The following is a 24197-nucleotide window of genomic DNA, read 5'->3' as shown; positions in this document are numbered from 1 at the left end:
TAATCAATGAATAAATAAAAATTAAATTGGACACAATTTTTCTCACTGATAATTTCTCTCTGTGGTGTGCATTAGAGTTTAGACATTAGAGGTGAGATTTTTGATAATTTTACCCATTCCTTTAAAGCAGAAAGATTTACGGAATTCCCGACCTGCTACATCTTCAGTGTTAAGAGCTTCATTTGTGCACACTGGTATACCTTAGAAATGTGCTCTTTAAAACTGGTGCGTTCATATTTTTTATAAAGTTAACAAATGACCACCGTACAAAACTTAGAAATACATAATCCTTTTAGGATGAAAAAGTAAATGATCTCAAATCTCTATAGCTCAGTTATATAAATAACTTTTCACTAATTCTCAGAATTTATTTACCATATATTTAAGTTGCTAATAATATATGAAATAAGTAAAATTTAAACCTGCTCTGAGAATATTTTATAAATATTTTTCCATATTACTAAGATTTTTTCATATATATTATTTTTCACAGTACAGTAATATTTCATCATGTGGATTGTCATAATTTACATATATCTTTTATCTCCCTTTGTTGGAAATTAAAGTTATTTCAAATTTTTCACTAATATAAAATAATTATTCAAGGAATATTTTTGTGCAAAGATTAGTTTCTTCATATTGAATACACTTTCTTATAATTCATCCTAAAAGTAAGATTACTAGATTGAGAAACAATCTTGGTTATTTACAGAGTTGACAGCATATCACCAGTCTTTTCTATGATTGAAAGGTCTGCTGTTAAGCATGAAGACATTCCTTTCATGTTATTTTTTTTTATTTTTTAGCTCTTGATTCCTTACTCTGTTATGGAGCCATGTGATCAAACCCCTCAAATATTATCTTGAATGGTGGCCAAATTCAAAGGCACACAGAGTTGAACTGAATCCTCATTTCATAAAATTTTCCCATTTCGGTCCTGCAGTTTAACTTAGATACCTGAATCACAGGTGTCATTTTCCTTTCATTAGCCATTTTAACACCTTTCCTGCAATATGTGACTCCACAGCAATGGCTCTAAAAACACACAAATCAAAACTCAGATAAGCAATGATATCATCTCCTCCTTTTAAAAAGTGCCCAAAGGACAGTATTTATGAAAGATACTCCTTGAAACTGTATGTTTTGGGGAAGAAAACTGGAAGACAGGCAATTTTCCTTTTTGTTTTAAATGGGATTTCTCAGAGGCTTAATGCACAATGTGCACTGTGAATCGACAGGTGGAGATAGAGTGTGACTCTTTTCTCAAGCAGAATTTGTTCTTTATGATGCAGCATCTCAAAGGACTTGTGTACTGAAGAACACACTTCCTATTGGGGAGATTATGCCCTTAGTATGACATTGCCATTGTTTAAAGCATTTTTAGAAGTCCTCTGTTGGAACCAACTTCAAGAGACAAGTTACCAAACACCAGAAAAATCAGTCTTACTGAATTACAGTTATAGCGTATGCTCTTTTGTTCCAACCTCTTTCTTTGTCCTTATTTTCTCGGCTGTATTCCTTCACCCGCCTATTCCTCACTTACTGAACCATGCGGAACTCACAGTGGGGCATGCTGGCTCTGCTTGCAAGGAGAGTTATTTGCAGAAGAGACACGGTGAAGGCCAAAGGGAATGACTGTGGAACCAAACTAAGGCAGAGGCAAGATGCAACTTTGCCCCAAGTACATCATGGAACAGACTGCTTAATTTAAGTTTAATTGCCCACGGACTATTGCCTGCCTGAAAATAGCACAACTAATAACATAAATATAATAACCTGAGGACTATAAAATAAAATTATGAGAAATCAAATTTCCAGAAGTTAAAAATGCATATACCCATATATTTTAAAACACACCTGAAATAAGATGCATCTCTATATAGCTCATTAGCAGTTACTGAGTTTTCCTCAAATAACATAGCCTTTATGAGCAATTATTTAGTAATAATTACAAGTCCTCTTTTTTGCAATCATCATACCTTTTTTGAGTAAAATATACTAGGAAGAGACTATTAACATGCAAGCAGAAGTTGTATAAAAGCCAACAAGAAGAGAAAAAAATACAGGGATATGATGGTCCAATAACATTTGAATGAAAATGGTATTAAATTTTACCCTTTCTCCATGTCTGGGACCACAGAAATCACCTCTGGCAAGGACCCAACCATCTTTGTTGTTGTTCTGGCAGTGGTGTCACTGGACAGCTGGAGAAGTTATCTGTCTCTATTTGAACACTAACTGCTTCAAAAATTAGTGCTAGAGCTACAGTAGACAATGTACAGTACTATGAATACATTCAGCTGGAAAATTTGTGTTTGGAATTAAAGCTAAAACAGTGAGAAACACTGCAAAATGCAAGCATGAACATTTTTTTTCTGAATTCTCTTTAAAATGCAATGTAGCATTGCCAGATTTAGCAAATAATAATATAGGTTACCTGATTAACTTTGAATGTCAGATAAGAAACAAAATGTTTTTAGTAGAAGTATGACCCACAATCTGGTACACACATTTATACTAAAAGCATTTATTTTTTTGTTTATCTGTAATTCAAAGTTAACTAGGTGTTGTACTGAATATTTTATCTGACAACCCTACAGGCATAAAAACATATAATACGTTACAATAGCCCAGAAAATTAAGGACAAAAACTCACAACATGCCAGGATCCAGGAAGAGTTTATACTAATTAAAATATCTACTGATGAGAATAGTTAAGAATCAACATTCATAGTGTCTTGTGCTCAAACTCTTGAAATGGGGGTTGGGGGAAGTGAAGACTGGCCAGGATTAGAGAAACATGAAACCTCCCTTGAGCTTAAAAGTTACAGTTCCTGCAGGCCTTACCTCTGACTAGGAAGGTCAAGATTATTGGTCGACTGATTCTTGGCAAATCAGCCCACCAATAATCTTTCAAGGAATGGGAACTACTTAATAAGAGGGGAGAATTCTACTTCTGTAACAATATTAGTTACTTAGTCGTTACTGTTTTGATAGCTCAGAAGTGGAGAGTTGCCAGTGTGGTGATGTTCTCCAATACCAGCAGTGTAACAATGCTCAAGGGTCCTCTTGTTCCTTCTTGTCTGACAACCATCCCAGGGAGTCAAAGAGCTGAGGGAAGAAAGGTTTCTAGTTGCTCCCCTCAGAGGTGCATTTGCAGGTGAAGCAGTAAAAGCCTTTGGAGCACTGCATGCTGGGAAGTATACCTCACCACTTACGAAATAATCAGTGGCCAGTCTGTCAGGAAACACCTCTTTGAGGACCTTCTGTGCACCAGTCTGTCCTAGGCATCAGTAATTCACTAAACAAAAGTGATTTCAGTCTCCCCTGTGCTTCATGATCTTTACTCCCTTCATGTCTTTCAGAGAAGTAAGCAATGGTATCAGGAATATTATCTTACATCATTTCAACACAGGGTCTAAACTTAGTGGAATTACAGTCAAGGCAATGATAGAAAGTTGTCAGCTGTGCTCCACAAGCTATTGACAAAAATGCAAATAATCTCGGAAACTCTCCCACAGCCTCCTGGATTTTCTACCTATGATCCAATGAAAAGAGGCTCTCCTGTCCCCAGATCTAGGCATACTACAAGCATCTGAAAGATGCCACCAATTATTAGACTAAAGATTTTGCACATCAGCCTGCTCTCAAGCTTCATATAATAATAGTTACCATTTACAGAAGGCTTACTTTATGTTAGGTATTCTGCTACACACATGAAATGCAGTATCTCATTTAGTTCTCATATCATTTAATTCTCATAATACCCATCTTATGAGGAGGTTCTTTTACAAATAATGAGACAAAATCTTAAAGAAGTTAATTATATCATCCAAGGTCATGCAACTAATATGTTGTAGGGCCATATCCAAATCCAGCTCTGTCTGATGCCAAGATCTCTACTCTTAGCCATCACAATATGCTGCCTCTTAAGAGAGGTTATGCTACAACATAAATGGATTAGGAGGAAATTCAGGACAATTCTGAATCTTGGCTGCAGAATACCAAGAAAACTGGAGACTAAGGGTGGAAGTAGAAGTGGAACTTGCAGCAAGAGATGTCCTTCTTGGGGCCAAGATTTGTTTAGTGCTCCTGCCTGTGCTTATAGCACAGGGAATTTTCCTATTCTCTTTTTTCTTCTACTTTCATTATTTCTAAATATGAGACAGAAACCGCAGATTTTAGTAATCAAAATTGTGTATCCAAAAATTCTAAACGTAGCCAAGATAATTTTCATAGGTCAATGCAACAGAAAGATATCCTCAGATCTATGAATACCCACAAAAATATATCATACTCAACTCATTCCTCAAAAATAAATTTTAAAATATATAGCATATCACAAAGAAGTGTTTTCAAATTGACTCAAAAATGAGAAATAATGACAGAAAGTAATAGTGGTAATTTTTTAAACAGGTACAAATATATCTGAAAATTATGACCATAAATATAGTTACCAATTATATACATAAAAAATAAAAAAATAAAAGATATATTAATTATAAAATGAATTATTGTTTACATATATGGCATATCTGCAAAACCTAAAACAATAAACTGAAATACTATTTCTATCAATAAGGATTCAGTAAGATAACGATACATATGATTAATATACTAAAAGTAGTAGCTTACTCATATGCCATCAATAACTAGTTAAAAGGTAATGGATAGCAAGATCTCATTCACAATACCAACTAAACATATAATATATAGTATAATACTTGAAGTAAACACATAGGACATATATGAAGTAAATGATAAAATTCTTTTTTGAGATGTAAAACCAGATTTGAATAAAATCGGAAGGTACTGTGTTCCTGATTACAAAGATTAAATATTGGATAAAAAAACTCTCTATACCCCTATGGCTAAAATTATCTTGGAGGAAATAAAAATAAATAAATTTCTAATAGCCTTTGGGGGACAAAAGGGCTATTTTCTTTTTTCGTATATTATATACTCCCTTAATTATCCATAATAAGAACATTTACTTTTATGATTTAAGACTATTTTTTATTTTAAAAATAAATAAACTACAATGACCCCTTATCTTAAAAACATAAATTTGTCCTAAAATTATTCCATTTTGAATACTATGATTTATTTTATAATTTTTATTTTATCTACTATCTCACAATGGTTTTTCCTAAAAACAATACAGTTTTACTTGATCTCTATAATATATACAATATATTTGTATAAATGAAAGCTTTTCTCATTCCTTCTATTTGCATGACCACTATAATGTATATATGTTTCTTTAAATGTCTTTCTCAGTCTCCATATTCACCACAATTTAGAGAGAATATCTGAGCATAATTAGGTTTTAGATGTAATGGTCTTCATTACTGCACTGGTTTGATAAAGTGTATTCTAGGTAGCATGAGGAAAAAGTCACCTTTGGATATTTCCATTATATTAAATGAAATGAGATAACAATACTGTGATGAATAAGAATCTTTTTTTTTTTCTGCTCTCCTTGTCTAATTTTCTTGCTGCTACAACATCCATTCTTCAGTGTCTTTTCTTAGAACACAGCACCCTTCACTGAAGGCCCCGTTTCCATGTAATAAGCAGGATAATCAGTGCCATCTATTATCGTCAGTCAGATGTTTCTCTATAAAATAAGGACTAAGCATTTGGTCCCATTGGCAATGTCTCTGTGTAAAAAATTAAAGCACACTAATATGTAAACATTATTTCAGCTTGATGCTGTTACTTTATTGGGGAATTTTAAGTACCACAAACATCTGTTTAACCATCAAAGTTCATGTTCTTACAAATGTATTTTCAGTGGGCAGATGATAAATTAAAGAGTGATAATTTTCTAGGATTTTGTATTAATGTTAGTCTAACAAGCTTCTTATAGCAATGATAAAGTCACACACTATACGTCGGCTTTGAATTTCTTCACTAGGATTATATATTTGGGGACCAGAATAGATAAAAAGTAGATAAAGAAGGTGGGCCCAAAGAAGGTAAGAAGAAACACTGACTTTTTAGGGAAGAATCATAGAGGAATACATCCTCGTAGACAAGAGAACTAATGGAATTGTTCATATGGTAATAAAAACCCACTGAGAAAACTACCAGACACTGTGCATTACTCTGGAGAACAACAACAAGAACGGAATGGTGCCCCTATGCAGAAGTTCATAACTAGGATGGGCAAGAAGCCTATATACATACAATCAAATTCTAGTGGAAGGTAGTATACCTCATCTCCTTGGCCAAGTCTCATTAAAAATGATGAAAAAATATCACAGGGATAGAAAACAGGAAAACATTGCTATCACTGACCCAGAAATACTAAGATATAAAGCAAACAGAATTGAACTAATCGAGATGCAGATTCAGGGGAGCGGGAGAATGCAATTCAATACAGGTACAAGAGAAAGCTTTTCTGGGAGTTGGTCCAATTCTTCCCAAAGAGATCCAGAAGCCAGAGAAACCTCAAACTCAGAGGCAACGGGCCCTAAGACAAGGAGCTGGCTGTGGGACAACTCCTTGGAAGTTCCCGCATTACTTTAGTGGCTGGCTACAGAATTTTCCCTCAGGATATAGCCAGCAAGAATAGCTCTCTAAATTATGTAGAGAATCAACAGAAGAGAAGACAGTTTCTATTAGGTGTGTTGGTGTGATAGAGAAAAGTAAAGTAAACTTCTTAGTACCTCAGATTTCCTCAAAGAGCATGGAGGAAAAGAAAAGAGAAAGGTCACTCTGCATTAACTGAAATTCACTAAATTTCTTTCCCCAAATACAGCTTCCTTTCTTAGACCTTGAGAGGATCCCTAGTTTGCCCACCTGCTCCTCCCTACCCATCCTGAAGGGAATTCCTTGTTTCTGCATGATCCTGCCTATCTACCCACATAACACTATAATCACCCCCACTCTCTTTCAAAGGAAAAGATATTTCAAGAAAATAAATACTATAAAAAAGAACAAAGGTGAAAGAATAGAAAAAAAAAATACCCATACAGGGACCAGAGTTAATACCAGAAATGAGACAGAACTTTAAAAATTATCTAACTAGTATCTTCACAGAGATTCCTGAAGACACTGTAGCCATTAACTGAGAACATACTGAAATGGAAAAGGAGAAGTCAGAAAACAAATGATTTATTGGATACTACAAAAATGTTGCCCAAATGGAAAAGTCAGTGTACTGGGTTAAATGGTATCTACCCACATGCATGTTCACCCCAAACCTCAGAATATCCTTATTTTGAAATAGCATCTTTGCAGAGGTATTGTAATTAGTTAAATTAAGATGCGGTCATACTGGGTTATTATGGGCTATAATCCAAAAATTGGTGTCTTTATAAGAAAAGAAAACTGAGAGAGACACACAGGGAAGATCAGCTTGTGAAAAGGGTGGCAGAGATTGGAGTGACGTGTCTACAAACCGAGGAACATCAAAGATTGCCAGCAACCACCAGAAGCTAGGAGAGAGCCATGGAGCAGATTTTTCCCTCAAAACCTTCAGAAGAAACCAATCCTGCTGAGACCTGGATTTCAGACCCCTAGCCTCCAGAACTATAAGAGAATAAAGTTCTGTTGTTTCAAGACATCAAGTTTCTGGTAGTTTGCTACAACAACTCAGAGAAACTAATACAGCCAGTTAAATGCTGTAATACTGTATCTACAAAGTGATATAGAAACTCAGAGGAAGAAATGAACTGCTTTTGAGAGAGTTTAGAAGGTGTCAAGTAAGACTTGATAATTATACAGGCTATTGAAAGATGATTGAATCAACCTGTTAAATGGAGGAGGAGAAAGTATTCTAGGCTGTGAAAACAGTGTATGCGAATGTACAACAATGCGAATGCATCTCTTATTCAGGAATGGCAAAGCATGCAGTCTGACTGGTAGAGCTGTGAGGGCTATTATTACGTTTATAGATGATGGGCAGATTCTGGAGAGCCAGGCTAAGGAAAATATAGTTTAATATGTAGCCAACGGAAAGGGATAACAAGGTTGTAAGCCAGAAAATAGCATGGTACATTAATGCTTTAGAAGGAATTACTCTGCCTTGGATCTGAACACACCATCTTCTTCCCAGTTTAACTCCTTTGGTGCCTGTTTTCATTTGTTTTTCTTCCTCACTACCTTTGCTCCTTCCTGGACTTTTATCTAAAGGAAATATTTATTTAAAGCAATTTTCCAAAGAGTATTTTAAAGCCACAGAATCTTATTGGTATTTTTTAAATCCCCAGTTCACTTTAAGCTTCTAGCTTTGGAGTCTACATGAGCTACTATATTGAACTAGTCATTTCCATTTCATAGAAATTATGCAAAAATTAATATTATTTTCTTGGGCTTTAAACCAAAAAAGCTGACATTTCTTGTAGAGAGGACTTCTTACTCCTCACCACCTTTTTATGGTGGTGAATTACTGCAACCAAAAAATTTAAGGGGCATACTCTGCATCTAATTTCACAACTATAAAATCTATGAAATAGCTATTAATAATCGAGTAATTGGTACTGAAGTATAAAAGATAAATCACAAAACATAATACAAAATATTATAGTGTTAAATCCCATGAAAGAATAACTACTGATTTCTCAAATCATATAACCACTGACTCTTGAATTAGGAAAAAGTCATAAAGGTTGTCTTGTTCCATTGTGCAAACAGAAACTAGGGAGACATTCTTGACTTCTCTGCCTCATTCACTGCATGTAATTAATAGACAATTCCACTTTAACTATTTTCATTTTACTTCATCCCTCTGGCCACTGTTTTAATTAAGATCACGGGTATCTCTTACCTGGATTACTGCAATAACATGCTAAACTGTAGCTCTTCTGAGAAACTGGTACTCATTTTCCCCAGACCAATCCCCTCTTCAAGTATAAAGGTTTCAGAATAATATTCCCAATTACAAATATGCATGCCATTGCTCTGCTTAAAATCCTTCAAAAGCGCCCCACTACCACCAGAGGAAGACCAGACCTTCTCAACAGAGCTTATGAAGCCTCTGGATCCAACCTCAGCTTCTGTCTCCTGCCCTATCTCCGCATCCCTAACGCAGTGCTGTAGCTGTCCTGAATTATTAACAGTATCTTGCACAGGCCTTGCCTTCTTTCCCTTTTAGGACTTTGTTTCAGCTCTTCTCTCTAAAAAGTCTGGCTATTTCCTCCTCTTCATCTTCTGGTACCAACAGAGGCATATTTCCTCCAGGAAGTCTTTTTCCCACCTTGGCAAGACTACATTAACTTCTACTGAAGCTCTCCTGACATTGCACTATCATTTCCCTTCTGTTCTCTTCCAGGACACCACAACTCCTTAAAGGCAGGAAATATGCCTTTACCTTGCCACTCGTAAAATGCCTGGTATATAATACATACATGTTAGATATTGTTCTAATTAATCACCCTTTACTCATTAGGGATAGAATTACTCCTACAATTTTCCGGACAGTAATCCAATACCCATATGAAAAATCTCAGGAACAGAGAACTTATTTTTTTATGAACATTCTAAATGCTAGAAAGTTCCCTTAAGGTGGGCTATTGCAACCATGCTAACCCCCAAAATAAGCAATGCTTGTCATAAAGAATAGTGATGATGATGACGATGATGATAATAATATTACAGCTAAAATTTAGAGAACCAGGCACTACACTGGCTTCTGAACATGAATATGCTCAATCCACCCTTTTAACAATTCCTTGAGTCAGATACAATTATTATCTCCCCAGTCCAGATGAAAAGAGGGAGGCTTAAAGAAGCAACTTTGTGAAAGTTATACAGCAAGCAAGTGGTACAGTCAGGATTCGAACTCAGCCAACTGAGTTTTTATTCACACCACTTCACTTCGCATTAATTCACTCCCATCTCAAAACCAACTGTCAGCTAGTCCTTCAACTCTTTGCCCTGAAAAAGAGCTGTAGTAAAAATGATATTAATAATAAGAATAAAATTAAAAAATAAAAACCTATTTAACTTTGTTTTAAACTAGTCTCTGAGTTCATCTGTCCATGGAACTCTTTTGAGGGGCAACAGTATCTGTTAACACCCTGAAGAGCTGCAGATCTAGAAAACACACTTTGATACTGGTCCAAGCATGATTATTATCTTAATTCATCGTTAAATTGTATTTGCTTTGGCAGCAGTCACATCACAGTCCTGTCATGTACTGGGTCAGTAGCCAACTACAACCCCAAAGATGTTTGTTTGTTTGTTTGTTTGTTTGTTTGTTTATTTATTAGAAATTTCATGTAATGTCTGAAACATTTATATTAACATATTTCCATACAAATGTTCATCTGATCTGAATCCTATCCAAATCCTACTGCAGTGAGACCTGGAAAGTAAAAATTTTAGTCATCATCTTAAATTATTCCTATCTAAGTTTCAGAAGCACTATTTTGGAATAAACTGAGATAACAGTGTTTATTCCTGCCCTGGACTGAATATCCATCTCATTAGAAAATCTCATTTATAAGCCCAGAAGCCCTCTCTTCCTCTGAAGCCTGTTCTCCTGCCTTCTGATCCTGTTATTGCCCCATATAACATGGCATGGTATTCTCTGTCAAACTTCCATGTTTGCTAACTACTCTGTTAACCTAATCCTTGATTGCTGGAAAAAACTTCATCTCTTGCGCGGTAACTAAGATCTCATCTCCTCTGTATAGGAGAGTGGGTCCCTCCCAAATCTGTGTGTCCACACTATACCAATATCTCTATTATAGTGTTAATGCATTATATTGTAACTATGGACATACAGTTGTTCTTTTCCAATAGAATACAAGCATCTTGAAGGTAAATGCCAAATTTTAACCCTTGCATTCTCAGTACTAACCTAGTTTTGGCCAATAGTTGAAGCTCAATAACTGTCAGCAGAGAGATTCAAAAGCATTTGAAAACTTTCACCTTTGATGCTTCCAGTTTGTTTAGCTGAGAAAAATGTACTAATACCTGGTGACAGCACATTACTTCATCAACCAAGTGATGCAAGCCAAGGTAGAGGAAACACAAAATGTTGTTGACAAAGAAACCTAGCAGTGAAGCACAAAGTCAAGTACTCAAAAGTAAAGTTACCAAGAAATCACCTACATAGAGAAATTTAAGATGAATTAAATCCATGATTAATACATACATAGAAAAATAAATAAGTATTGAAAACAATCACTAAATTAAAAAAAAACTAAAGAACTGATAGTATACACATTACAACTAAAAATTGAGCACTGGACTCTCAGGAGAAGGTGAAACAACTAAAGAATCCTGTTTCTGAATTAAGACTAATCCATTTTGAATGTCATTGCAGCCTATTAGTACATTAAAATATATTTGATTTCATTAATTTGCATGAATTTTATATCCCTAGCATTGTACTCCAAATATCAAAGCACAGTCAACACCATTTTGAACCTAGGAATTAAGCATAAGCTCACAAATGTTTCTCCATCATGATACAAATATGATGGTTGTTCAACTTTGATGCACCCACTAATCATTTTATGTGACCCTCATAGGTCACTCAGGCCTGATAATAAAGTTCCAGCTAAAAAAAAAAAAAAAAAATGTTACTTGCTACTTTAGATTCTGTTTGCACGAACAAAGGGCCAGCTAAATCTCTGTTCTGTCCATCTCCTACTCAATTTATATGAAAGATGGGTTTCATTAAGCGTATTTTAATAATTTTCATAATTGCCCTCTCGCTGTTCACCCCAAGAGAGAAGCAGGACAATTTAAACAGTAAATCAAACTATAATGATGCATTGTTCTGTTTTCCTAAATATCAATTTTATTCAAATTAATATATTGGGTTGGCCAAAAAGTTCGTTCGGTTTTTTCCGTAACATCTTACTGAAAAATCCAAACGAACTTTTGGGCCAACCCAATAGTAAGGAAGCTTCCTCTTGCTATGATTACTTTGCCATTGTTTCCAATACAGTTATTACACAATATTCACTTTTAGCAAATGGCATTTTATCCTTAATCAATAAACAGAAAAATAAGCAACCCTATACCTTAATTTCTGTTGTATAATTTACAAACACAAATACAAAATTTACAGCAATTCTGAATAATCTCTGTCCCTTTCATTAAGCCCAATCTGACAAACTACTCAATGAATAATGTTATATTCATCCAAATTGTTTTTGCTTAAACATAATTCATAAACATGTTGTCTTAAATTTAGAATTAACAATATTATTTGGATATCATGACAATATTATCTAGGATCACTTTATTTTATAAAAAAAAATTTTTGTGTTTTATCATTTAGTGAATAACTTTCAAATTCTGGACAAAGTATTGGTGTAAAATAAGAGAATGTCTGTGGTCAAAAGGTGGCATATTTTCGTCACTTGGACTTTCTCCATGGAGACAACTCAAAGGAGAACACCTTCCATTGCTAAGACTAAATCACAGATCACTTGCCAAGAAGGGCTATCTTGACCTTTGCTCCAGTTTTTAAAGATATCAGCAACGTTGTCAGATACATAAAGAATGGCAAAGCTCCAAGATCTGATAGCAAACCCACCAGAGTATTCAAACAGAAAATGAAGATGACACTGAGGTGTCTGCATAGGATTTTCTTAATACATGAACACTGAGGAAATGTCAGATTACAAAGATGTCTCTATCATTATGAGCTTTCAGAAGAAAAGGTCAGTCAAGTAACCATAGCAATTATAGAGTACTTTTTTCCCAATATTACCAGAAACTTCTTCTGTTTTGATTCCTATAAAATGCATTCTTTCAAACACTCCCAAAATTATAATGCTGCTTTACATCCCACCACAGGGAAGGAAACACCACCTTTGGCTAACTGTCTACTAAAAAAAGGTTGAAGGAAAAGTTTTTCTGTCCCATATTTGCTGACCTCAAACAATATATAATCTCATTTTCAGATCTTAAAAACCACTCCAAGTATCTTTCACTCTAATTTACCAGTTATTCCTGTGTAAAGCCAACCATGATCTGGTTAATTACATGTGAGAAGAGAATGTTCTATAAAACACATTAACCATCCCCAATAGGTTGAAATAGGGTTGCATTAAAAAATTCCAAAGGCAATAAGTCCAATAAAAGTAGAAAAACATATTACAAAAGACACACACAGGGATAAAGGGAAAAAATAGGAGGTAAGTGCACAGGCAGGTTAGTTTTGAGGCTTTAAAGGTAGTAGAACAGTTAAGATAAAGAACTGGTAGAGAAGGCAGCAATGGAAGGATTCATCTGGAGGGGATCTGGAAATAGAGAGAATATCTAAAACAGTGACAATTTCCCTGCTATTGCTGAACAGGACATGGAAGAGGACAGACCCTACCCGAACTGTTCCTAACATTCTTACTGCTTCCCAAAATCTAAAATCTGTGCACCTAACGTTAAACCCAACCCAGACTAAGCAATCAAGATTGAATGCGAAGAGCGCCAGGAGTCAGAAGATCTAAACTCTAGCCCTGCTACTGTCACGAACTAGCCAAGGCTATGAACAAGCCAGCTGCTTTTTCTGTGAGTTGAGGTAATTGTGTCAGGTGATCACCAGTTTCCTTCCAATTCTAAGTCTCATGCACACTAGAAGTCTGTTATATATATCAATCTCATTCCAAAAGTATATATATTATATATATATATATAAATATACACATGCACACACACAAATTAATATTCTCAATCAAAACTTTAAGCCATATTCCCATGAGTCTCTTCCTTCATTTATCCATATAAAAATTTTATAAACATATACAAACATATACAAACCCTGAGTGTGTATCTACAGTATGACAGCGAATATATCTTTTTATGTAAATATGTATATACTGAAATAGAAAAACTATTTTTTCTCAAAAGAGAAATATGGTGTCCTATATAATACATACATATATTTCTCTTGAAATAGTCTTCATTAATGAGTACATTAAAATACAAGCTTATGAAGTGTGCTAGACAGCATACCATTCTCTATGCTTACTCTGATAGAATGAGCTGTGAAAGAGATTAGGACTAAATAATTTGACACTATTTTGTAAACACTTCAGTGTGTTAGGCATATCTGTAAATCCTCAAGTGAATAAGACTTTCCCTTCTGTATAAGATTCGGGAAGGGGAAAAGGCTGGTGTCTTTGACAAGGCACTTTTCAAATGGAAATAAAACAGAGATTATCTAATCAGTTATCCCTGTGGGTGGATGGGTATACACCTGCACTGAATCTTAGACTTAGGAAATGACAGAGCCGATCATCTTTATGGGTTTCATGACAGAGCCACAGCAAAATGATTTCCTGAGATCAATATGTGGTTGAGAGAAAGCTGTTTTCAATGGAAACAAGAAGCTAGGAGCTAACCTGTTTCTATGGTAACCAGAGCAGCAGCTACCCAACAGCTGTAGGGAAAAAAAAGGGCAGAAAGTTAAAATGCAGAAAACAAAAGAAATCCATACTAGTTTACCCTATTAGTGTGATGGTCCCTAGAGTACAATCAAAACCAGTGCAGACGTACTGTTCCCCCCACCCAAGGGATTTTTAGCAATCACTATCCTTATTTTTCCTCAAAACCTCAAAATCTTAGAGCTGGAAAGAAGTTTGGATACTTATCTAGTCCAATGTGTCATCCCCATTTTTTTCTTTCAGAATAAGGCTGAAGGATATCAAAACTCAGGAAGATGAAGTAAATTCTTTAAGGTCACACAGCTAGTTGTGAAATCAAGGTTAGTGCCTAGGTCTCATGGATTCCTACTCAGGCATTTTTCCAATACTGTTTCCATATATTCTCTACTTCTAGTCTCTTCTCCTCCCAACACCCACATTTTAGTCACTTTCTGAGAAAATATTGACTACAGAGTATTAAAATCAATCACCACCCTTCAACCTATGAGAAAAGCAAAAAAGCAATGCTATCCTGTCATAAAAAAAAAAAAATCTTGACTGCTCTTCCAAAAGAAAAGCCCTTCATACTTCAAAAAGAATTGAATTAAGTTTATATCATATATTGATGGTTATTGTTTAGATTATGTTGCCACTATATATTTCCTTATGGAGATCTGTGTTTATATTTTATCAGTCCTTTAGTGTCCTTTACTATTTCATTTAGATATACTTTAAAGGTTGCCATAATAAAAAGGATAAATGACTCAGAATTTGGAAAATATATGAGATCTGAAAACTGCATTTACTTTATTTGCAGTAGTAAAAATAAATAGTAATGATACATATTTCTAATGGGAAAGGTTGACCTGCATTTCTTTATAATCCTACACATTTCCTTGTTCTCAGTTGCTTTGAAAATAATCTTCTTGACAGAGAAGAAAAATTTCCTTGACTCTCATTTAGTATTCTCAACTCAGGTCTACAAATGAGCTCTTGGAAAAGCATAACGGAAAATAGTCATACATAATCTGTCCAGCTATTCACCTTTGGCATGCCTAATGCCCCAGCAATGGATCAGATCACCTAGTTTGTGATCAAATACACTATTGAAAATACAATTCTATTAGAGTTACCTTTTTTTTAAATTATATGTTGAATGAGGCACTCTCTGATCTTATCCAATGTTCAGAATATAAGAATAAAATTAATTTGTGAACTATACAATTAGTGGCCTGGAAAAGGTCAAAGGACACTTAGATGTTTATACAGCAAATGCAAACACACCAGACTATTACACCAGACTCTTTTTAGGGGCCTGAAGTTTGGATTTGCATTGTCATATGGTTGGTCATAACTTGTAATTAAAATGGAAGGGATGAAGACACTCGACCACACTGCAAATAATTCAGTTGTTTGGTATAAGTACATCCTTTACCATATTCTTCAATAATGTTGCAAAAAGAGAGTGTATAAATCACTTTGAAAAACAGAAAAATCAAGATTGAAAAAGCCTAACATTTTCACATAATAAAATAAAGACTAACAATACCTTAAGACCATCATTTCTTTTTTTTTTTTTGGCCACGCCCCACAGCTTGTGGGATGTTAGTTCCCCAACCAGGGATTGAACCCCAGGCCCTCTGCAGTGAAAGCACGGGCGTCTTAACCAGTGGACCGCCAGGGAATTCCTGGGACCATCATTTCTAGATGGAATATTTTCCTGCACATCTAGGCAATATTTCCATGTGAGATTTTTTTTTTGAGGAAAACATCTATAATATTTCTGGAATTTTGTTTGTTGTTATTTTGTTGCATTTTTAATTGAATAGATGTTTTAGGAAATATTTTATTATAAATAGAGTGGCAAGCTTATTGAGTGCAAAGCACTATATCTTCTCATGCATTCCCAGTAGCTTACATAGTTTCTGGTACAGTGATTGCATAATCAGTATTCACTGACTAAACATTCTAAAATTTTAATAATTAAGAACAATATTTTATAAACAAGCTATATTTGACCATTAATTCTTTTAACTGGAGCAAGGCTCACAAAACAAGAATTAATACATTTTCTTTCTTTAATCTTAATATGTGACTCAAATTGTCTTTGCCTTATTATAATTTTTTTAAATTAAATGTTACACTTAAAGCTAGCAAACAGCTACTTAGATAATTTCTTTCCTGTTTTGTTTTGTGCTTTGAGGTGGAGGAAAAAATGGCCCATAAAAAGTAAATTACATATTTGCAATTCTGAATCCAATTCTAGATATTTAAGTTTAAATTTGAATAGTTTTAAGGAGTATATTTTAGTAATGCTGTGGAAATAAAACAATTTAAAATACTAATAAAGTGTATATTTTCAAGATTATAAAAATGGTGGATTCACTATCATAATCCAAGTACAGTTCAGGATTATCTGCATATAGTGGTATATGGATAAAGGTCTGGAGAACATATATGAAGTGATCCAGACCCACACCAAAGAGCCAACATCTTAAATATGGTTCTATGGCAGTTTTTTTGTTTTGTTTTGTTTTTCTTTTCTAAAATTCTCTTTGAGAGTGAAAAAAAAAAAAAAAAGAAGTCTATCAGGTAATCAAAGATATACATGCTGCCAAAGAAGGGCCACACTCTAGACCAGAACCTAATTCAATCACTTTCCCTCCTTCCCCCAAAAAATAAGTGAAAAGAAGAGGAAGAAGTAGAAACTTATAACCACTCTTAGCTCTGTAATCTTGGGAAAAATCATTTAAAATATTTTTATTCTAGTATTTTGCCCTTATATTATTTTTCAAACTTCTAAAAAATCTAGAAGTTCCATTAAAGAATTTCTGCTTGGTGCCTATTCACTTACTATTACATGCCTTCATAGGAAAGCGCATACAAGCTTCATTTCCTTCTAAAACTTAGACATTAAATTGGAAATATACAATGCAGAACATTTTTACAAAAACATCTATGCCTCCTTGCTTTTTACTATTTGTAAATATCACTCAGTGGCATCAACGGAATAATCTCACCTTTTCTTTCCTGATCTCATTTTCTGAACAACAGGTTTCCATGACAACTTATATTTAAATTTTAAAAAATTTCTATTTTGGAATACTATTCTTAAGGATACAATTCATAAATGAAAACTATAAACTTATTTACCAAGCTAACCTGAACAACTTAGACCTCTCAAATATGTATTTACATCATAAATTAAAAGTAATAGAGTGGGAAATGCCAACCAAAACAAAAGGCAAAAATACAATGTTGTAGAATTCAATTAATTATCCAGTTCCTATCACTCTTGTTTCAGTCTGCCACTTTAGATCATAAAAGTTAGAAATTAAACATGTCTATTATATAATTGAGCCAATCTCCTCAATGTTGGGAAAGGATAAGGACAATGTTGAAACAGGTATAACAAATTGAAAATAGAATTTGGACAGTTAAAATTGTTCATCTCAAGTATATCAATAAAAGATGAACTAATGTAAAATGAAAAGTAAGAGGGCTTATAAAAGTTAAATACTTCTATTAAGAATGAGACTTGTGGCAGTAAGACCACAGCTGAAACAAACCACTTGATAATTGATTTTATGTCTCCTAGAATCATGTCCATGCAAAATATAATTTCATCCAGTGACCTCCCAATGTAATTCTATTTATCAAATTAGTCAGATAACATTGTCTGTCAATCATCTGAACTAAAAGGGTCCATATAAAAATATTAAATCACATTTAAATAGAATGGTGACTTCTGAGTATTCTTCAGGCCACCCCTAATAATTTGAAAAGGGATTTTCTTGAAGACAAGTCCCACAAATGTTAGCCAATCTGAAAAAAAAGGAAAACATTACATATCAACTCGTCAATAAAAATGGAAAGTTAAAACAGGGTTCATTTTAAGAAAACTGGAATCCCATATTTGCACTCTAATGTTGGGAGATGCAGCCAAAGACCTGGAAAAAATATATATATATATACACATGTCATAGATGACCTTTCAAAGTTAGAATTCTAGTGACTGTCCTATGCTGCATTAAATCTCAAGAGCAACACTATTTGCAGAGATTTCACAAGCCAGACAGTCAGTTATAATCAGTGGTTGTGGTGGAAAGGGCCTGGGGGGGGATGTCATGAGACCTCCAGCATAATTTTGGCTCTGCTAATAACTCGCTGTATGACCTTGGCCCTCACTGAGCATCTGCAGTCTTCATTTTCCTCATCCACAAAATACAGGGTCCTCACGAGGTGACCCCAAAGAAATTTTCCAGGTCTATGATTCTCAGCTGATTCTACTTCTAATGGCTCTTTGACCTTGTATTAATCTCTAATCTGTGTTCTTTTCCTCACCTAAAAGGGATGCAGGTCAAATCCTTAATATTACTACAATGAAATCTTAGTAAGATTTTTAAAAAACTATTTTCAGTTTAATGGTCTAACCATTGACCAATAATCAATAGAATCAATTACCATAGCAATAATAAAAACTGAACATCTTAAAGTTTTTGCTGTGCAACCCGGTCTACAATAAAATGATTCTATTATTATGAGAAAAGATAATAAAACTTCCTGTCTTTTTTTATACCATATAAAATAAGAAAATTACAGGATGAGTCTGAAAACAAATGCAGATTATCTTTTTAGCTGCCAAGTGGAAAGAGCACTGTAGCACTCAGCTGGAATCCAAAACAACAGAGGTAAGGGTCATGAGTCTATGATTTAATTTAAATAAATAAATATGCACTTTTTTTTCCCTGAATGCCAACTCTTGCTGAATTTATAGAATGGTCTTAAAAGGAAGATTTCAGAGTTGAAGTTAGTAATTCTACACTCAAATATGAGAACATGGACATACTAGAATTTATGTATGCATTTAAATACCAGATCCCATAAAGTAGCAATGCTTTAAATTGTCTCTTTGATATTCTATTTCAAATTCAAAATAAAACATATCCTCAGACTTCTTAAGTGGTATCAGAAGCACATCTTCTGACATGTTATCAGCTGCACAACATCTCAGATGCAGAGACTTCTGACATTCAGGGGAACACAATAATGAGGATGGAGCCAAAGTTACGCTGGGAGAATTCCCATTCTGCCCAAGGGGAATCTTTTCTGGGTGTCAGAAGCAAACCAGACACATGCAGTTACAAAGACTTAACTAAATACAGTACTCCGTTCTCACATATAATTAAAAACCATTCACACACTGTATAAGTTTTGGTTATTTATATTTCTTTTCTTTCCTTTAAAACTAGAGAAACCATTATTAGCTACTTTTATAATCTCTTCATTGGGATTTTGAAGAATTAATCGCGGGTATCAAGGACTAAATTTAAACTGTCACTCAAGCTAAAAACTGAAAAGAAAAATTGGGGATGGGATCACAATCTATAGAGTATAATAAAGTTGCCTACAATCTAAATTACCCAGTCTTTAACTTAGAGACTCCCACTAAACCAGGATCACCAGAGTGACCAATTGGCGTTCAACCTGTAGAAAACACAGATACAGCACAAGGGGAAAGACATCAGACTCCAAAATTCACTGTGCAGGGGGGCTATCCCGTCAACTCACTGGGACAAGCAAACCCAGCACTGCTCTCGCTTGGAAGGAGACAGGCGCAAACAACATTCAGGAGATTTTCACAAAATGAACCTCCTGGCACACCCTCTCCGGCCCAACCACAGACATATATTCCATTTCTCCTCTACTGCCCTCAGATTAGATCCCTAATTGGAGGCACTGCTCTGGGGCAGTCAGGTGTGCAGCAGTGTCAGGTCTCACAGGAAAGGTCAAATCGTGATGACCAGAAGGCCTGAAGGGCCATCCGAGCTAAAGAAGTCGTTGGAACAAAAGAGTTAGAAAAAGAAACTCAACAGGAAGTGTGATAGTGGTTTCCGAACAAGGGTCCGGACAGACTCGCCCAGAGTAGCCGACATTTGCCCTTTCAGTCCCCTCTGCTGAAGTAAATCTCAGTTGCAGTTGAGGAGGAGAGGAGGGGGATGCTGGGGGGCGAGGGGGAGGGAGCAGGGAGGATTGGGGCCAGGGTCCCTGAGTTTACCCTGCACGGGAGGGGCCCCTCGCCTCCTGGTTAGGGAACCCTGTTCTCTTCTCCCCCTGCCCCCATCCCAGAGGCCTCGGCGGAAAAGAACAGGAAGTGGCGGAAGGAGTTGGGAGAAGTTGGCGCAACAGGGAAGGGGGCGACTCAGGCCTTACCCTGGCGGCTCTGGACGAGTAGGGGTCCTCAAAGAGGGCCCACATGCGGGGCTGCAGCCTCCTCCAGCGGCCGGACTTGCCGTCGGGGCCCCCCAGGCCCGCGGCGTCCTCGATGCCCAGCCTCTTGGCCGCCAGGTCCTCGTCGTCGCCAGGGTCGCCGCCGATGAGGTCGGGGGTCTCGAAGATGTCGAGCGCCTCTTCGGCGTCGCGGTGTTGCCGGTAAGTCATCCAGCAGCAGGGCTCCACGTCGGTCTCGTCGATGCCCCAGAAGGCCAGCTCCTCCTCGAACAGCGGCCCGCACACGTCGGCGGGGCAGTGCAGCTTGCCGGTGCGGTAGTAGTTGAGCACATAGGCGAAGACGCCCGGGTGCCGGTCGAAGAAGAACTCGCGGCTGCCCCGGGGGTGGTCGCCGCCGCCGCGGGCGCTGCAGTTGCCCGCGCCGCCCTCGAAGCAGCCGCCCGGCCCGGGGGACAGCGGGGGCGGTCGCGGCGGCGGCGAGAGCGGAGGGGGCGACGGCTGCAGCTTGTCGCCCGCCGCCTTCAGGCAGTCGCCCTGGGGCTCGGAGGCGGCGAGAAGGGCCAGGCGCGTCCCGGGCAGGGTCTTGAGGGTGCTGCGGTAGGTTTCGTGCCGGGTGCCCCCGACATTGAGGATCACCCTCTCGTTGTTCTCGATCTTGCCCATCTCTGTGCCTTAGACATGACTGGGGGGAGGCGAACACAGCGCCAAGTTAAAGATCTCGGCCGGCGGAGCCGCGCTGTGACTCCCACCCCCACTCCCAGCCCGAGAGTCCCAAGATGCAGGGTTGACAGAGAGGCGAGGGGCAAAGGGCCCTCCCAGGATGAGTTTGGCGCCCAGCCCTGTCCCCGCCTCAAGCATCATACCTTTCCCAGGTTTCTAGAGAACTGAGGAGATAGCAGTCCGAATCTTCCTTGACACCTTTCACCCGCCTCACACCTTTCTCCCTCTGCTCTGTCTCCTTCGTCTTTTCACCTTTCACTCTCTCTCCTCTCTGTCCTCTCTCAAGTCTAACCTGTTCCAAGCCCCTAACTCTCCTCCTCCTCTCTCTCTCCCCAAACCCCTTATCTTTCCCTCCTAAGTCCTCCCCTCCCCCTCTCCCCACCCCCGTCCTCTCCCCGTGCCCCGTCCCTTTCCTCCCTCATATTCCGAGACCCTCTCCCTCCTACCCTCTCCGGGAGGCTGTTCCCTTAGGCAGGGAGTTCTTTCTGCCCAGGCAACTTGGCAGTGTTGGGTGAGAGACCCCCAGGCTGGGCGGCGAGCCCCCACTAAACGCGAGCCCTCGGTGAACTCTGCAGAGCCCGCTGTTGCCTGGCTCGCGGGAAGTGCCCCTTGCGCGACCTCTACTCCCCTTCCCGGGCCAGGCAAATAGACTGAACGCGGAAGTCAGAGCCAAAAAAAACGTCCCCGCTGGTGCCTTTCACCAAGGAGACCTCTCCCAAATTTCCTGATCCAATTTCCTTTTCACATTACTGCTGTTGTTGAAATTATTATTACTTGGGAAAGGAAACGACTGACTAGGATCCATTTTGGGGAGCAGAAGTGATCGGTGCATCCCACCCCATCCCCCTTTCCCAAGAAAAACAAACGTCTTGCGGGCGGAGGGGTGCTTTCTAGGAGGAGCGAGGCCCGGGGAAAAGCTGCTGGAGGCACACCCCCTGCATCCCCGAGCTGGGAGTTCTGGCTGACAGTGTCCCCGTTTCCGATCTCCCAGCCACCTCTCCCCTGGGCTTCACCTCTCCAATCCTAGTGCGGAACGGAGCGGGGATGCCTGCCTTGCAGGGTCAGCACGCCCTTCCCGGCAGATCAGCCCCTTGCCCTCCCGCCTCTAGGTACCTTAACGAGACCGAGAGAAAAGTGGTTCTGCTATGGTGTCCGAGTGGACGAGGTGCTGCGGGCAGCCGGACGGAGTCCCGACACCCAGCCGAGCCGCCCCTCTCCAACGAGAAACTACTTGTTGGCGTTTTTCGGGTTCAGGTGGCTGGGCCGCTTCCCGTGGCGCTGGGCTCGCGGAGACAGCCCCCGCCGGCCGCGCGCCGCGCCGCCCGCCCTCATTGTGCGAGCTGCTGGGGACTCGCTCCGCGCCGACCTCGGCGCCCAGAGTCACCATCGCGCGGGGCCGGGCGGACCATGGAGCTCGGGGCGGGTCCAGCCGACGCTCCGCGACCCCGCCGGGAGCCGGCAGAGCGGCCGGCCTTGGCTGCCGCGGAGCTGACCCGAGGTCCGGAGAGCTCACCCACTCGAAGGTGAGACCACCCGGCTCCGACTTGGACCTGCAGGTCTCGCTTCTCCCCGCTAAGCAGCCGAGGCTGGAGCTGTCCCTTCCCCGCCGCTCGCCGTCAGCCCCCGCCGCCAGAGCCCAGAGCTCAGGGAACGGTGGGTGGTGGGTGGTGGGTGGACCTGGGGAAGCTCTGTTGTACCAACCAGGTTCATCTATTTTTCTTCAGTGAAGCTCTATTCCCACCCTCTCTGGAGCGTCTGTCTGCCTTATTTACACCCCACTGTCTACACCCTTTCTCTTCCCGCTGCCGCACCCCTCCCAACAAGTGAGAGAGAAAATTTAAGACAAATTGCATTTTTTTTTTCTTAATGGCAGCTGAAGGGAGAGAGCTCTACTTACAGGTGACAAGTGTGTCCGGTTTCTCGCGTCTTATCCATGGCTCTGGCTTGCTCTTTTCAGTGAAATGTAGGTCTCCAGTCACCACATCATGGTTATATAAAACAAAACAAGTTTTAAAAGTTTATTCCAGGAACATAATGCTCTAGCAAGTAAACATTCAGGTTTATCAGAAACTAAAAAGACAAGCTACAGATATCCAAGTAACAAAGCAATGATCTCTTTAGCCAATTTCTCCCTTTCTCAAATTTTTGTTGCACCTTGTATTAGTTTGCTAGGGCTGTCATAACAAAGCACCACAAACTGGATTGTTTAAACAGCAGAAATTTATTATCTCACAGTTCTGGAAGCTAGAAGTTCCAGATTAAGGTGTTGTCAGGGTTGGTTCCTTCTCAGGGCTGTGAGAAATGGACCTCTTCAAGGCCTTTCTCCTTGGCTTATAGATGGCCATCTTCTCTCTGTGTCTCTTTACATCATTTTCCCTTTATGCGTGCCTGTCTCTGTGAACAAATTTCTCCTTTATATACGAACACTAGTCATATAGGATTAGGTACCACCTTAATAATTTCATTTTAACTTGACACCTCTGTAAAGACCCTATCTCCAAATAAGATGACATTTTGAGGTACTGGAGGTTAGGACTCTCTTTTTGGGGGGAGGGGAGGCTTGAGGGGAAGGCTGAGACACAGAGCAACCCATATCAGACCTTACCACCAATGGATTATGTGTTTCTGTGTCTGTGTGTGTATTTCTAGAAAGAAAAGAAAGGAAGGAAGGGAGAGACCATAGTCCATGGAGATAGTTTGATAGGCTTGAACTTGAAGTCCATGGAGTAGGTAAAACACCAGGTTGTATGTAGGAGGAAGTCTCTTTGAAAAACAGATACTGATATTGACATTATGGAAAGAGCAAGAGTTATGAGTTACTAATGAAAAAGTTTTAGCAATATAGAGGGCTGCAAGGCAGGCAATTAAATATAAACAATTCACTAAAGAAAACTCCCACCTGTTATGACAGTA

General features: G+C 38.4%; 1 protein-coding gene across 3 annotated transcripts in view; it reads right to left on the bottom strand.

Moving 5' to 3' along the window:
* KCNC2 (potassium voltage-gated channel subfamily C member 2) overlaps positions 1-23232 on the bottom strand; it is a 199660-nt gene extending 176428 nt beyond the window's left edge. For 2 of the 3 annotated variants that reach the window (XM_057556785.1, XM_057556782.1), the window contains exons 1-2: positions 21731-21807; positions 20547-21246 (exon numbers count right to left, since the gene is read on the bottom strand). In XM_057556785.1, the coding sequence (XP_057412768.1) occupies positions 20547-21227 (681 nt within the window). In that variant the 5' untranslated portion in view covers positions 21228-21246; positions 21731-21807. Of the gene's footprint in view, positions 1-20546; positions 21247-21730; positions 21808-23181 lie in introns of those variants that run through there. The other variant, XM_057556784.1, reaches the window with a different exon arrangement.
* Between the last annotated feature and the right edge of the window lie 965 nt (positions 23233-24197).

This window comes from Balaenoptera acutorostrata, chromosome 11, assembly GCF_949987535.1.
Source record: "Balaenoptera acutorostrata chromosome 11, mBalAcu1.1, whole genome shotgun sequence".
In the NCBI taxonomy this organism is placed as follows: Eukaryota; Metazoa; Chordata; class Mammalia; order Artiodactyla; family Balaenopteridae; genus Balaenoptera; species Balaenoptera acutorostrata.
This window is presented reverse-complemented; position numbering and strand designations above follow the sequence as displayed.